Source organism: Stigmatopora nigra, chromosome 8, assembly GCF_051989575.1.
Source record: "Stigmatopora nigra isolate UIUO_SnigA chromosome 8, RoL_Snig_1.1, whole genome shotgun sequence".
Classification (NCBI taxonomy): Eukaryota; Metazoa; Chordata; class Actinopteri; order Syngnathiformes; family Syngnathidae; genus Stigmatopora; species Stigmatopora nigra.
Window position 1 is genome coordinate 9,860,364 of NC_135515.1, and position 15,400 is coordinate 9,875,763.

Here is a 15,400-nt window from a genome sequence, read left to right on the forward strand (position 1 = left end):
AAAATCCATTGAAAAAAAGGATCATATTTACAATGTTTTTTCTCTGAAAGCTTGTGGCAATCTTTAATGTAATCAAAATGAAATATTTATGCATTTGCCTTTGGCCTCCTTTTTATTAAAAACACACATACACCCTTCTCAACTTCTGTTCTCCCATCCATGAATTCCTAATGATTTGGAATGATTTATGGTCGGCTCCGCCCTCCCTCGCGGCGACAGTCACCAGTGGAAGCACTTTCACATATTAAAATTTACCACGCCCTCCCACCATGGACTTAAGTGGCCTGGTCAGCCAGGCTAAACCAGCCATAAAGTTCTCATTGCACGGTTGGCTTTCCAACTCACTTACTGCACAATATGTGTGCCGTGGATGTGACACTCCATCATGCACCTCACTTCAATTCACTCTAGCCCGTTCCCTTGCTGACTCCTCCCATCTAATGATACAGATATATTTGTGTCCTTTGCAGCAAATGTGCATTAAGATGTAGGTCACTGTTGGGCTAAGTGGTTGAGTGTGTATCTGCCTGTGCTTAAATGGGGACAGTGACAGAGATCCTGCCGATGGTGGCATCTGACCAAAGGATCCATATACATGACATCACCCTTGGAACTAAAATGAGAGGAGGTTAGTAAACTATGAGCTCAGAATATCAATGTGGGAGACGAGCGCTAAGCATTCCTAGTGCTGAATTTCCATCTTTCCCCATAGTTCTCCCCTTGTCCACCTTTGACTGTGGATACCTCTTCTTATTCCGAGTCTTTATCGACGTGTCTTGACTTCTGTCTGTTTCTTCACCTTTCTCTATGAATTTCAGCCGATGCATATTCCCCATTCAGATGTTCATTTTTTTCTTGCCTCATTTTGCACATCCAATTGCATATAAACGTTCTATGTCCGCAGAGAAATTATTTTGACAGGGTTTGAATTGCTGGTCCTCTTCAGCACTCCAGCAAAAATAAGTCATTTTTTTTCTTCTCCTCCTTCCATTGACTAAAACAACATTAAAACCAAAATGGATGTCTATTTCAGATATCATCTATTATTTTCCTTCTTGTTTCAGTCAATGGAATAAGAATATGCAGTCATTCTATATGACGATAAAGTGTGTCATATCAGGTAGAGGTTGTACAATTGTGTTTGAAATATATATTAATACTGAATGAAATGAACTGGAAAACAATGGTGAATCCTAAAATTAGTGTCAATGCATTTGCTGCCTTTTTAAATGGTTGCAAAATGACTACAGTTTTGAACAGAGAAGAAAGAAGGCAAACCAACATCCTGCTTGTGAGTTTTCTTGCTTATAAATGAAATAGCTTGGCGGCACAATAACATGGCTCTCTTACAAGAATTTTGCTGGAAAGACTTGTCCTTCATTCTGCCTTCCCATCTTTTATTTCTTCCATGGAACTAAAGCCCAGTATCTTTCTGCATTTTCAATTTGTAAATAGCAAAACACAAATATGGTAAATACATTCATTCTACCTCCATCATTTTAATAGCAAAAATCTAATTAGGCTCCATCATGTAACTTCAATGAAAGGCAACACAATGGGAGAAAATAGTTATAATCTTTGTGGAGTTAATCCGTTAAGAAACTGTTAACATCCATTGTGAGTGAATGAGGGGTGCCAATCACACAGAACATTGATTATGATAATTATAAGAGCAATTTAAACTGTTTGGCTGCTGATTTCCTGAGACGAAAACATGTTATTGTTCACTGTTTATTTCCTGAGTTGTGATGTATGTTTGTTCTCGCTTCTCCATCCTTTCCCTAACCCCTTCATCTCACCGTCTCGCCAACATTTCTGTGTTTAGTTGCTCAGCTCCCTCCATCCATCTCTTTCCTACGAACCATATCTCTTCGCCTCCATGCGTCCTTCCCTCCACGCCTCTTTGAACGAGAACTCTTTGAGGGTCCACTGATGTAAATATTGTAATGGGGTTTCTGACACTTGAGACTAAAGAAGTAAAGGAAAGAAAATACGAAGTGGGGCTTTGGAGGGTCTAAATTAAGGGAAATTATAATTACTTTTATGGGGAAAAATTCCTTGCTCTGTGAGCATAACAGTAAGAAATTCCACCGAGACATTCTTTTGCAGAATTTTGCTGTGCTTAAAGTCACTTGTTTGTTATTGTGATTTTTTTTTTAATTGCGGGGTTATGCATGGGGTTATGCATGTGAAGTGAAGAGGCCACAGAAAAGGTATTAGGAATTAGACAGTGTTTTGTTTGTGGATTAAAATTTTCCGTCGTAGTGATGGAAATTTGTCAGCAGGGGGCAGTTAAGAAAGACACCTGCTGGAAACCCCTCAGTTACTATTCCTTTCCTTCCTGTGTATATTGGGGGGGTATTTGGACTTAGTTGTAAAACACTTTCTCCCTTGGTTGGCATCAGCACTATTTTAAGCTTTTAAATCTATTTATAATAAATACTTAAATTTATAGGGGCAAATCACAAAAAAAATGTGAATTTTGTTGATTAAAATAATTTTCTGACAAATAAGTCAAATCTATGCAGCTGCACTCTTGATCATTTCTCTTCATTACCACACACAACATGACTTGTTCCCAAATAACTATTCTACACTCGTATGTCTTGGCCCGATAATCATGAAATGTTTAGTTCTATGATTCCAGTTTGAGGATAAAAATGTCGGAAAGCCTTCAAGTGCAAACTATTCCCATTCATGGTCGGCGGAAATATTGACTATGTTGACCAAGCCCTTTCCAGGCCAACACAGCTGTGAATACTTCCCCATCATTTTTCCTCCAATCAAGATTCACTTCCTGCCCTTATTCAAATCCTTTCTTTCCTTAGAGAGCACATGGTTTAGTGCAAAGTAAAGTGTGATTGTCCCAGCTTCACCTGGTAACGTGAGTACGTTACTCCTTGTTATATTTAGTATTTATGGTGGCAAAGTTAAAGATTTTGGGTTGCATAGGGGACTTGAGATAAGTTTAGACACCCTTGGGGTGTAAATATAGTTTGTGCATTTAGACACATAGTTATTCCCCTGTCTAGACTTTGATTACATCAGTTCTGACAGTGGCACCCTTTGGCCTTATTTCCTGTATTTTGTGGGTGTTCATTTGGACACCTGTCTGGGAGGGTGTTTTTACCGTGTTTATTTGAGGGTGCCACTTTAATACCCGTCTCCTGTGGTAGATGCGACTCCCTGGTATGTCTTACCCCAGAGGGAGTCGTAACACCTACATAAAGTTTTGATCTCAACCCCAACAAACACATTTGTGATCAACAATAATTAAAAGAGGTTGCAGAGAATCATTTGTGTTAAAAGTGGAGGCTGCTCTTGGTGCATGTTAAGCTCCAACAACTGAGAACTTTGCATTCATTCTGCAAATACTGAGAATCACTTATAATAACAAATGGTCAGTAGACCAAGGTATGACAAAATAAAATTGCGCCTGCATCCCAGAAAGATGAAACTCAAGCATCCGTATGAAATTACGATATACACCATTTTTTCCCCACTGTCACCTTGCGCATTTGAATAAATGAGACAATAAGCAGCATAGAAAATGAATGAATGAATACAGTGTATTTGTCTAAATGTTCTAATATTCTGACATGTTGTAATTGCAATTGGTTAAGCAAGCATACAGACCAACAAAGGTGTGCACTTTGCTGGAGACAGAAAATAAATAGAATTTTAGCCAGCGTTTGATTGCACACTTATTAAAGCAGTAAAAGAAAAATACAGATTTGAATGTTCAAACTGAAAACACATGCATAGACTCCACAGTGTCCACTGAAAAATAGACACTATGAATGCACGATTCCCAATAAAGCAAATCAAACTACCTTAAATAACAAAAGAAAAACACAAGGATCATTAACGTTGCCTTGACATGTGAGGTAATGACGGACGAATCCAAACAGCTCTTTCTATTAGTCAGTCTGAGTATGAGAGGCAGGAGGGAGATGCATGGGGTGGGAACAAGCTCACATGGTGAGGAAAACAAAAAGGGGAAAAATCATGTTGTCTACCTCCCTTAGACAAGCTATCTCCATCCATCATGAGTCCGCCTCCACCCGCACACCAGCTGCAGGCAAGCTAGTCCCATTTTATTTCACCCACCTATGTAGTTGTTGCTCTGTAGAAATGGTCATGCTGGTCCATACTTGAATACTACAGCATTTGCTATATTTGCAGTTTAATGAGAACTAGTCTATCTGAAGGAGAAAACTATTGTTGCTTACTAATACTAAGTAAAAAGGGTAGGTATTTATCATTCTAAGATTTGTTACTGTAGATACATGTAAAGCAAATATGGTGTACTATTTTTTTTCTTTTCTTTTTAATGATTATATGTGGAGACGGGCTATTTTCCAGCTTTTGGGGAGAGATTTAAATAAATAGAACAACCGGAGTATCATTTATAATAATTATGATACTTTTTTTTCTGTAAAAAAATAGTACTTTTGTACTCGCTAAGCTGATCAAGACCAGTTTTGCTGTGTGTGCCTTGGCATAATATTCGGTGAGACTGCTGTTTATATTCAAGTCAAGTAAATTTTTCACATTTACACCGCTTTTTATCAGAATGTGTCAAACGGCTTCAATGGCCCAGAATAGATTTTTCCCCTTTCTTTTTGTAATGGTGTCATCCCTTGATCGAAAGCCACAGAAAAATTAAAAACCTATCAGGGGGAGACTAGATGGGGGATTCCCCTTTTAGGATGACCGGGTTACACTGGAAGACGAGTTGGCAACATCCATCTCATTGAATAATAATACTGCACAAATGTACCAAACATGAGAGTCAATCCAACATGATGATTCAGAGGAGTTGGTCATCATTTTGATTACATTGGCTTCTCGGTTACTTGGCTCTAACTCTAGAGAAAAATTCAGCTGTAGCCTAAAGACCTTGATCAATTCTTGATTAACCCTGATTACAAGATGACATGCTTAGAGACCAATAAAATCAGTAAATTTCTAGAGGATTACTCAGATGTGTTTGCTGCTCCGACAGCACTCTGGTTTGTAAGTGTGTGCTTTACCAGTGAGAGATAGTGAGAGTTTTGTGTGTGTCCCCTTGGCAGCAGGTGTGTAAATAACACACTAATACAAATCTGTTTGAATGAAAGTGCTGCAGGCCCAAAGCACCGCTGCTCGTCACACTCTCTTGCATTCGTTAAGCTGGACTCTAACATTGATCCTAGTTCATCTGCTCATCATCAGTGTCCCTGGCATTCTTTCTCTTCCCTTGTTCTCTTGGGGCAGGCGTTATAATTCTGAGCCTGTCGGCCACAAGTGTTTTGGGATAAATTTGTGCCAAGTGTTCTGCTTCTGGTACTGGCTGACAGCTGAACCTAAAATGAAATGCTTCACTGAGCCAGATTATGGGCCAGCGTACCTCGTTCTTCTTACTGTTACCTGTTAGTATGATGACGTTTTGGGAAAGGAGGGCAGGCAGAATGGCCTCTTAGCTAAATGGGAAATAGTCCGAGGACGCAATGAAACAACGCCAGTGAAAACAATTGTTCTCCAGGTCCTGGCAGGTGAATCCAAAGGGAGGCATAGCATGTTTGTGTGTATCTTGATCATTTTCACATGTAATGGTGTGTAACAAGGCCCTATGATGATTATCTAGTTCAACTGATTGGTGGGCTTACATCTACCTCAGCTGACCTAAGGCAAAGCAACATTTCTTTACAGACAAAACTGTGTGCAGGGTGAGCAGAAGATCTATCTATGTTGTTGACACTGTTAAAAGAATATATATTTTCCCCAAAAATCTAAATGGCTTCCACATAGACAGACTAAACTTAGAAAATAATAAAGACACAGTATTATACCTACACTTATCAGTGTAATGTCATACTTTTTGAAGGCTCTCCAGTAACTTTATGTCAGTTCCTAGAAGTCATCTTGTTTGGAATGTGCCTTGTCTATTGTTTATATTTTCCTTTCAATTAGTGGCCATTTGTGTGCAGGATACCATAATGTGAATTTTGAAATGTCATTGCAGTTGCTCTTTTTAAAGGATCAGTTAAGAAATTAATTGAGAATGGCTTCATGAATTTGGAAATACCTCACGAAACTGTATGCAGCACCCAAAACACAAAATGTATCTGTATATCACAAATGCAGTACAATAAATGGTTTTACAGACATAAATAAAGTTCAGAAATATTTGGTCACGCTAGATTTCTTCATCTGTCTTTTTAAATACAGCAAAATACACAAATGAGAAAAAAATTCAGCAGATTTTTTTCAAATGGATTAAGGTGCATGCCACTTACCCAGTGCAGGCTAAACGTGAGTAACATCCATCTTCATCCTGTGTGTTGCTTATCATCACATGGAGTCCAGGGGCACTGGAGCCTATCACAACTAACATTTATGCACACACTCGTACCCAGGGACAGTTCGGAGTGTCCATGCATGATTTTGTATTCATAGGTAAACATAATGTATTTGCCTTTCCACTCAACAGTGGTAATGAAGTACCCAGGTTGTCAATGAAGTGATTTGCCATATAACATTTTGGTTTGACTGGTTTATGACTTGTTGGTTGTAAACGATTCAGTGCCTTGTGTCTGGTAGTTGTGAAGAAATAATCTGGTTTGGACTGAAGCAAAAAAGTCTTTACTATTCATCCTTACTATTTTTACAATACTGGTGTGTAAGCTCTCTCTAGTGGTAAGTGAAAGGATCATTTATTCGCTTATACTCATGAGCGCCCCAGCAAACTATTGGCAGAGTTCATCTTAATCTTGTTCCCAGTCGCACTTGCGGACACTATGAAGTGTTTCATCCATCTACCGTTCATTCTTCAGGGAAGTGGGAAGAAATAAGAGAAAACAAATGCAAACAAGGACTGAACATGCAACTTTGAGATGTCATCCGTAGCAGTAATCTATCATGCTGCCAAGTAAAGTTCTGTTTTATTTAAAATACTCGTTCTATACTTTAATGCTTTTGCCAATGTTTTACTCGTACGATTCTACCATAAAACAGCTGAAAAGAATATGCCCCAAACAGACTTAGAGTCACCCACTGCGACAAGCAAAACAGATAAAACAGTAAAATAAATAAAAGCTTAAGTAATTAATACTGTAAATTGTGCAAACTCTTAGTCACACAAATAAACCAATATAATTTATAATATTTAAAAAAAATAACAGTCTGAATTGAAATTGAAAGTGGAAACTCAAACTTGACTTTTATGGCCTTCTGCCACAGGTCATGAAGTGAATGGTAGTTATTAAAAGACAGGAATTAATATTGAAAAGACCTTTTGATGACAATAGATCAATTTCATTCGATTGCTTCCAGAACATACCGGTTAAGTAGATTGGACAACTATTGATTACTAACATATGTGAAGTCAATCCTCTGATTTCTTTCAATTTATACCATATTTTTCTCTTTTTATGTTTTTTTAGGGATATCTGAATACTCAACATAAGGCTGTTGTGTGCCTACTGGTGCATTCAGGGCTTACCTCGTCACTTTCTCTCCTTCTCTCTGCTCCCCCTTTGTCCCTCCCTCTCTACTCCCTCACCCTCATACTAGTTGGAAGGCTGTGGGATGCTGCGACGGCAGAACGGTGCACATCCCGGCGTGTGTGCCACTTCAGAAGGAAGCTCATCACCTACTTGGACTTCCACTGGAGCAAAGCTCATTCTTTCACTTATACCCTCACACCAGCTGTCCTTTTTTTCCTATTTTACTCTGAACAGGTAAGTTCTCATCACTCTTATGCATTGAATACTTTATACAATAGCTTTGACTGTACAATACAGCTGACAGGTGGTCTTTGTAATTCCAATTTTAAAAACTGAAGATTGTAATTTACAAGGCAAAGCAAAAACAAAAATCCCATGTGGCAGTTTTTCGTCACATAACACATGTTCAGCAAAAGCTGTTTTAATGATCAGTTGGGACCGACATGTTTACCTGCATTACAGTGGATAGATGTCCACTTATCTATTTAATTTAGTTTTACTGCTTGTTTGAATCTAGGGCATCTTTTATCCATCCAATAAATGAAAGTATTGAGTCTGCAGCCTGCAGCCGTAGTCATATTATTACAAACCCACGCCTTTGCATCACAGAAAGTTAGTTTTTAAAGTGTTTGAAAGTTCATGTTCAGTATGGAATTAAAATGAGTATTATATATAATTATTCTTAGTTGAAAATATTACAAAAGTTCTCAGTTGATTGTGTATTAACATTTTTGGAATTTTGCCTCAACATTTAGTCTAAAAAAACATTGAATTCAATATTTTAAGGTATCACTAGGTTTCAAAATGATGTAAAACCCAGTTTTTATTAGTCTTTTAAATGTGAACACAATGTAATTAGTTATTTTTTTCTATGAAGTTAATTGACTTTTAATAGTTGTTTTTTTAAATCCCTGCCCTGATCTTGTTGGTTTTCGCTATAATTTGTCTACGCATAACCAAAGTCCAAAATAGGAAATTAAGCAATTATTTGGCTTTTTAAAAAAAATTGAGTTGTTAAGTTTAATTTCAAACAACGTTAAGTCTTGACTTTAACTTGCCTTGACCTGCAAGAACCGCAGATCCATTGCCCCCTCCCTAAATAGCCAAAATAACAAATCCATATCATATCAGTGTATAAAAGCAAGGATGATGTATCTTTAGACATTGTAGAAATAATAACATACTACATTGAATGTGTGTATACACATTTGTGTGTGTGTGTGAATGCCATTGTTAACACTTATGATCACATTAAGATTAATGGCTGAATGAATCTGAATGAAGGAAATGTCCTAAGCTGATTTTCATACCCAAATGCACCCCACTGCTCTCTAGAGCATCTGCTGGCAGTTGCTGATAAGAGTTGAGTCCCGGTGGTCCCATCGGAAGTTTTGAAAGGTTGATCAAGAGATACTAATCTAAACTACAGAGAACTTTGCAACTGGGAAAAGATAAAAGTAGAGTTTGGTATATTTGTTCACTACTGCAAGTCTAGAACTCTGATCATAAAGGTCACAGTTATATTTTGTCTATAATTGAGACGATGTTGCACTGCTGTATACAGTCCCTCTGCTACAGCCAGCAGTTACTTTTATAGAAAATGTTTTGCTAATCAATATTGTAGCGTGTGCTCAATGCCAAATAGCAAGCAGATGCAGTGTAGTGGTGATTCACTTGTGATATTTGAGGGTCTCGTGTTATAGATGGTTTTGTGTGACAGCTTTTTAATGAGAAATGATACAATTTCTCTGACTCATTGAATAAAGTGATGCATATCTGCCTCATTCAAAATATTTTAGAAAATCTAAAGTTTAAGACTTTTTTTGCCTGTTTGAAAGCAGCCGAGGGTATTGTGGTAATGGATTAATGAGGTAATGTGTCACCCTTAACTTTGGTAGGTGCCAGTTGGACATTAGATTTAGGAGTTGTTGAAAGACCCCCCAAAACTTTTTTTTTTCCTCTGGAAGAAATATAACTCAAACTAACCTTGTCAATTTGTTTGGATCTGAGTATCTGGGGAATGCCACTTACTCATTGGCGAGCATAAATACACTGCTGGGTCAACATTGGGTCAAAACCTGAAAGGCCTGCTGACAGACAAAACGGCAGATATCAGAAAATAAATCAACTTGGTTTAACAATGTCATACTAGATGAGGGCAGGTACGCTAAAAGCATTTTTCTTCAAGCAAACAAAAGTGAGCTTGTTTGATGGCTGCATTTTTTAATGTTTTTCTGCACTCCCAGAATTAAAATTATTTTCTGTTTTGCAAAGCTCCTCTTAGGAAGCATATTAAGCAGAAACACTCTAAATAAATCACAAGAACATAAATTTGGAATAGTATTCTTATATTGAGAATGATTACACAGGGAAATGAGATATAATTCAAGAGCCTGAATTTGGCATGATTGACCTTTTGAGGATAAGCGGTTCAGAAAATGAAATTAAATTAAACCATATATATATATATATATATATATATATATATATATATATATATATATATATATATATATATATATATATATATATATATATATATATATATATATATATATATATATATATATATATATATATATATATATATATATATATATATATATATATATATATATATATATATATATATATATATATATATATATATATATATATATATATATATATATATATATATATATATATATATATAGCTATGGATTTTTTTCCTACTACTATACTTTTATTTATTTTATGCACATCTGATAGTGACTTGCAAATGCATACTAGTACAGTAAACAAGGTGAATCGGATAAAAATAACAGTGAACGGGATATCAGTACTTTCCACTTATGTGACCAGTTTTCATTCAATTGCAGTGGGCGTGTATGTACACTTCAACATAAGTTAACCTCAGACATCAGAAGCTGTCATGTTCGGTAAGTAGCCATTCATCACTCGTGCCATTCTGTGTGATGGAACCCACAAAATCCAATCCATTATCCATGCACAGCTTTTGTTTGTGTGTGGTAGGGGTATCCACGTGTGTGTGTGTGTCTTTTTAATTATTATTATTACAGTGTGCATACTTGTGTGTAGTATTTGTGTAGAAGGTGGGTGTGCACTTGAGTATCTACTTTATTGGTTTTTAGTGTGTGTGTGTGTGTTCCCATAATGTATTGTTTACGAAACTGTGGCCCGAGTAGTGTACATGAATTTCAATAGCAGAGGAGCACAGTTGCCAAAAGAAATGACATGATTCTGAATTATGTAATTCGATAACCAATGCATTATAATAAATAAGGTAGAGGGAATAATGCACTCATCCATTAACTCCTCCGACCGAGCTGATGTCATGAGATATAGCTTTACAGATAAAGTGCAGTATATCAAATACCTTTGACTAAAAGTGTGAAAGTATGATAAATGAAAATTTGGATGGACTTTATCATTGAATTTCCCCCTATTTGCTGCCCTTTTGGGTGCCCAATTCCCCTTGAACTGCACAGAACTTTATATCATGATTAATACATTAAGGTGGGTGCATCAGACTGATAACCAAGAAATGGAAGCTCGGGGCTATAAATCACAATAAAATCATTTAGTTTATAAATTCTTCAATAGATATAAATGATTAAGTATGTCCAACCTTTTACAATTAGAGACAAACTGATTATTTAAGGTCATTGTATATTAGGTGATTGTTGGCACATACTCTATTTATATTCAAAGGTGACCTAACGTGGAATTGTTTTCACTAGTTCATGGTTAAGATGGATCAAAATGAGTGTTTGATATGATTGAGGTTTGTTAACTATGATTATTGATCTGATTGTAATCAATTTGTGAGTCAAACTAGTGATGGTGTAACATCACAATTCACCTTTTTGACAGCTCATTTTGTGCTTTTTACACACCAAATGCACAATTGCCTTCCACAATTTAACGCAAATTATATTGAAGAAAATTAACATTAAATTATTCAAAACTTTTTGTATGTTTTGTAAGTCCAACGTATTGTTTTTGACCCCATCCTGTAATCGAATTATCCCCCTGTCTTCTCTGTGTGAAAGTAAAAGGAGTTTTATTAACCTCAAAATCCGGATTACGCCTGATGAGGGGGAATTTACACTGCGCTAACTGCTCTTGAGTGAGCTCCATGCATTTCCATCCTGCTTTAAGAGTGGATACAAACATTGGATTTTAAAGCAGCCATTCATATATATGCTGCCAATAAAATAGCTTTCAAAAAACAAATGATGCAGATTTTTAACGCAATTCGTCTTGCAAAACCTCACAAGAGTATCAAAGGAATAGTATAAAAAATAATATAAAACATATCATTTAAAGAAAAAAACTTTAGGCTCTGATGTAACCATAACTCCCTTAAGCAAGAGAGATAACACCGAACCTTGGAATGCGTTCTACTTTTAGATTTGTGAAAAAAACCTAAATCTAAGATGATCAAATATATTTGGGGGAACAAAGATCAAAGATATACACCCTGATTCATAACTGCGGGACAGTTTTTTATTGGCACGCAGAAAATTATCAAAGTTAAATTGAATTTGGACTGCACAAGTAACTTGTACTCAGCCATTCTTTCCACTTCTGAAGCCCATACAATTAATGGCTTTGGTCAATTGTGAATTGAGTTTTACAGATGAATGTGACTATACTTGACTAATCTTTGTGTTGAGTATTTATCTGTCACATTTATCTGTGATAAAATTTACAGTCAATATGTTGCAATGAATAAGTAGGAGTAGACAGCCAAAAAATGTGTGTATGTGCCATTTACCTCTATTGTACATTGATGGGCATTATAGTTTTGGTTTTATAGTAGAGTATATTTTGTGTTTTAGCACTGCAAATGATAATAATGAAAACAAGGAAAGAAAATCTGATTCAATATGAACACGATTGGTTCTATTAGACAAATGGACCCATTTTTACTCTTCTCTTGGATACCAAATGGATTTGAAAGAACCCTTTCTTTTAAATCATCAACAATGGTCATACACCCATCAATTTCTCAGAAGACAATAATTTAAACCATTGTTGAGTCCTCTAGGGTAGAATTTTTTTTAAGCATACACTTATTGTGCCCATGACAAATCATATAAAACCTCCCCCTGGCACTGGCAACCTGTTGGGTAATACTAACAATTGTTTCTTGGCGTATAATGGTAGAGGATCGGGCAGAAAATATGATAAAATTGTGCCAGAAGATTTGAATTGCTCAATGTTCAAGATTTCTTTTAAAATGTCTTAAAACTGCCTCCTACTTTACTTTCATCAGCAGGTGACCTGGAATTGGTTGGAGAGGAAGAGAACAAATAAAAAGGAATCAGGAGAAAGAGGATGAGCCAGATAGAGAGCAGGACCCAGGAGATTCCTCATGCAAAATGGAAGTCTACTTTGCATCGCCATGTGAAATGAACGGAACAAAGGCATCGTAGCCTGAGACGGCCGTATCACTTGTGATTTGCCCTATGTGGCCTCCCACTATTCATCTCAGTCAGAAGTCATGGTCTTAATCTGAACACAAAATAAATCCTTTTTAATCTCCCCCCGCCCCACACATCCGCCTGCTATTGACATCTAATTCATAACGTCCTATTGTCATGGAGAAGACGTACTCACTAACCGCGCACTACGACGAGTTCCAAGAAGTAAAATACGGCGGTCGCTACAGCAGTGACGTCCTCAGTAATGGCATGACCCTTCACTTGGGTGGCAGCCTGGATCGTCACATGACATGTGGACGGGAAGGCACCTGGGCTAATGGTCGTAACAAAGATGCGACCAGCACTAGCAGCAATGGTGGGCTCCCCCGTTGGAGCCGGAGGGAGATTTGCCTCCTTTCGGCTTTAGTCTTCGCAGCTGGCATGTGTGTCATTTTAGGAAGCATGCTCGCACTAAAATACATTTCCTTGGAGGCCCAGCAGGATCCGCAGTGCAGGCAAGACTGCCAGCGGAGACGCATCCTGTTGCGGGCAGCTCGCTTTGTACAGGCCAATATTGACCCCACCATCCAGCCATGCCAGGACTTTTACTCCTTTGCGTGTGGAGGCTGGTTGAGACGTCACGCCATCCCAGAGGACAAGCTCAGTTATGGAATCATTACAGCCATAGGGGAAAGCAATGAAGAGAAACTACAACGCCTCCTTCTGGAGCCAATTCAGAGGCGAGAGCTCAACTCGGCAGAGCGCAAGGTTAAGGAGTTTTATAGATCGTGCGTGAACATCCAGGAGATCGACAAGCTGGGCTCCGACCCCATGGTCGAGGTGATAGACAGCTGTGGTGGGTGGGATCAAGCTGGGGCCCCACCTCCTGGTTCTGCTGGCTGGGAGAAAGAGGGCACCCCACAAAGACCAGATTTCAATGAACTGCTTTACAGGACGCATGGCGTTTACAGCACGGCTGTGTTCTTCTCACTTACTGTGAATGTGGATGACAAAAATTCTTCTCGAAATGCAATCAGGGTGAGGAACTGATGGTGTGTTTTTCTAAGTAGAAAATTATGAAAAGGATTTTTTAGAAAAGTTGCCCCTTCTAATGCCTCTGATTTCCAAATTACTCTTATTTTAAGAGTTGTCATGCTGTGATAATGACAGCCAATCAAAGATTATAGAGACAGAAGGCGTGACCGAAAATTGTGTCAACCATTTGCCCTGCACTCAAGTTTCCACATCTACAGCAGCCTTTCACAAAGGCCGGCTATTATAATTTCTTGGCTGTATTATTCAACACCACTCACCACAAAAAAATGAGACAAAAGTGATTGGATAGTTCCTGAGTGAAAAACGTACTTTATATAATGAAGGTTTCTGTGTAGGCATGGCCATTGGCCATTTATTTACTGCCACTGATACCGTTCACATTGGGTCACAAGATAACTTAATAGCCTCTCTAAAAGTGGTAATTGATTAATTTTACATTACCTATTATAAATCAAACTGCAAATGATGGGAAGAGCAGTTTGTTTACAGTACGTTTTTTTTGACCCAATGATAATTTTAGTCGGGTCCTATTATTTATTATTATTCCTTTTATTAGACATCTGCTGCAGGATGCCGGTCAACTGAAGAACTATTTTCTTCCCAAAGGAAATCATATATGCGAGCCTCTTACTGATCATTCCAAAACCATTATTCTTGAACGTTTTAATTTTAGCAATTCCGTTATACAAATACTCTAAAAAGGTAGCAGCTGTGAATAGGACGAACCAAGGTGAGTAGATTCACGGATGCACCACAGTAATGTAAACTCATTACACTTTACTTTACCCTTCAATAAGAATTACTGGTATACATGGAAGTCATCAAGTTTCTCTGAAGTCCATTCCTTAGCTCTATGCTTGTATTTTTCAATCATGATGTTCTTCTCTTCTTGTGTAGTCAATTAAAAACACCCCATTTAAAATAAATGTTCTAATGGCGACAAGCCAGAAATACAGCAGACGACACATACTATGGCATTTTCACTGTTTCCAGTTCATAAGGTTTTGTTTTTTTACCCATTGTAATTTTGCCACAAAAAATATGTCCACTTAAAAAAACGATCAACTGTCTGGTAAAATGTGATGAAATATTGTCAGCACAAGCGTAAAAAAAACTGCATGTCTACATTGTTAACCTTTAACACAATAGCCCTGCAACAATCTCTTAAATTGACTTGCAAAAAGTTGGTTTAATAGCTTGTAAATATTGACGCAATTGTGACTCCAGTTAATTGTGTGTGTTATTTGGTACTTAGATTGACCAGGAAGGATTGACATTGCCCGAAAGAAGTCTTTACTTGGGTCAGGATGAGGAAAGTGTCAAGGTATGAATTCCGGCTTTTGTTTACTGGAAGCAACCATCGTTTAACTTCCCACTGCCATTTTCATGCTACACTTACTTTAGTCTCTCGCATTCTATTGT

General features: G+C 37.4%; 1 protein-coding gene across 4 annotated transcripts in view; it reads left to right on the plus strand.

Annotated features, from left to right (window-relative positions):
* The first annotated feature begins 2,796 nt into the window (after positions 1–2,796).
* ecel1 (endothelin converting enzyme-like 1) overlaps positions 2,797–15,400 on the plus strand; it is a 34,882-nt gene continuing 22,278 nt past the window's right edge. The window contains exons 1-5 of one of the 4 annotated variants that reach the window (XM_077723207.1): positions 2,797–2,884; positions 7,428–7,724; positions 10,352–10,411; positions 12,775–13,960; positions 15,234–15,302. In XM_077723207.1, the coding sequence (XP_077579333.1) occupies positions 13,100–13,960; positions 15,234–15,302 (930 nt within the window). In that variant the 5' untranslated portion in view covers positions 2,797–2,884; positions 7,428–7,724; positions 10,352–10,411; positions 12,775–13,099. Of the gene's footprint in view, positions 2,889–7,427; positions 7,725–10,351; positions 10,412–12,774; positions 13,961–15,233; positions 15,303–15,400 lie in introns of all 4 variants that reach the window. The other 3 variants (XM_077723210.1, XM_077723208.1, XM_077723209.1) reach the window with 3 other exon arrangements.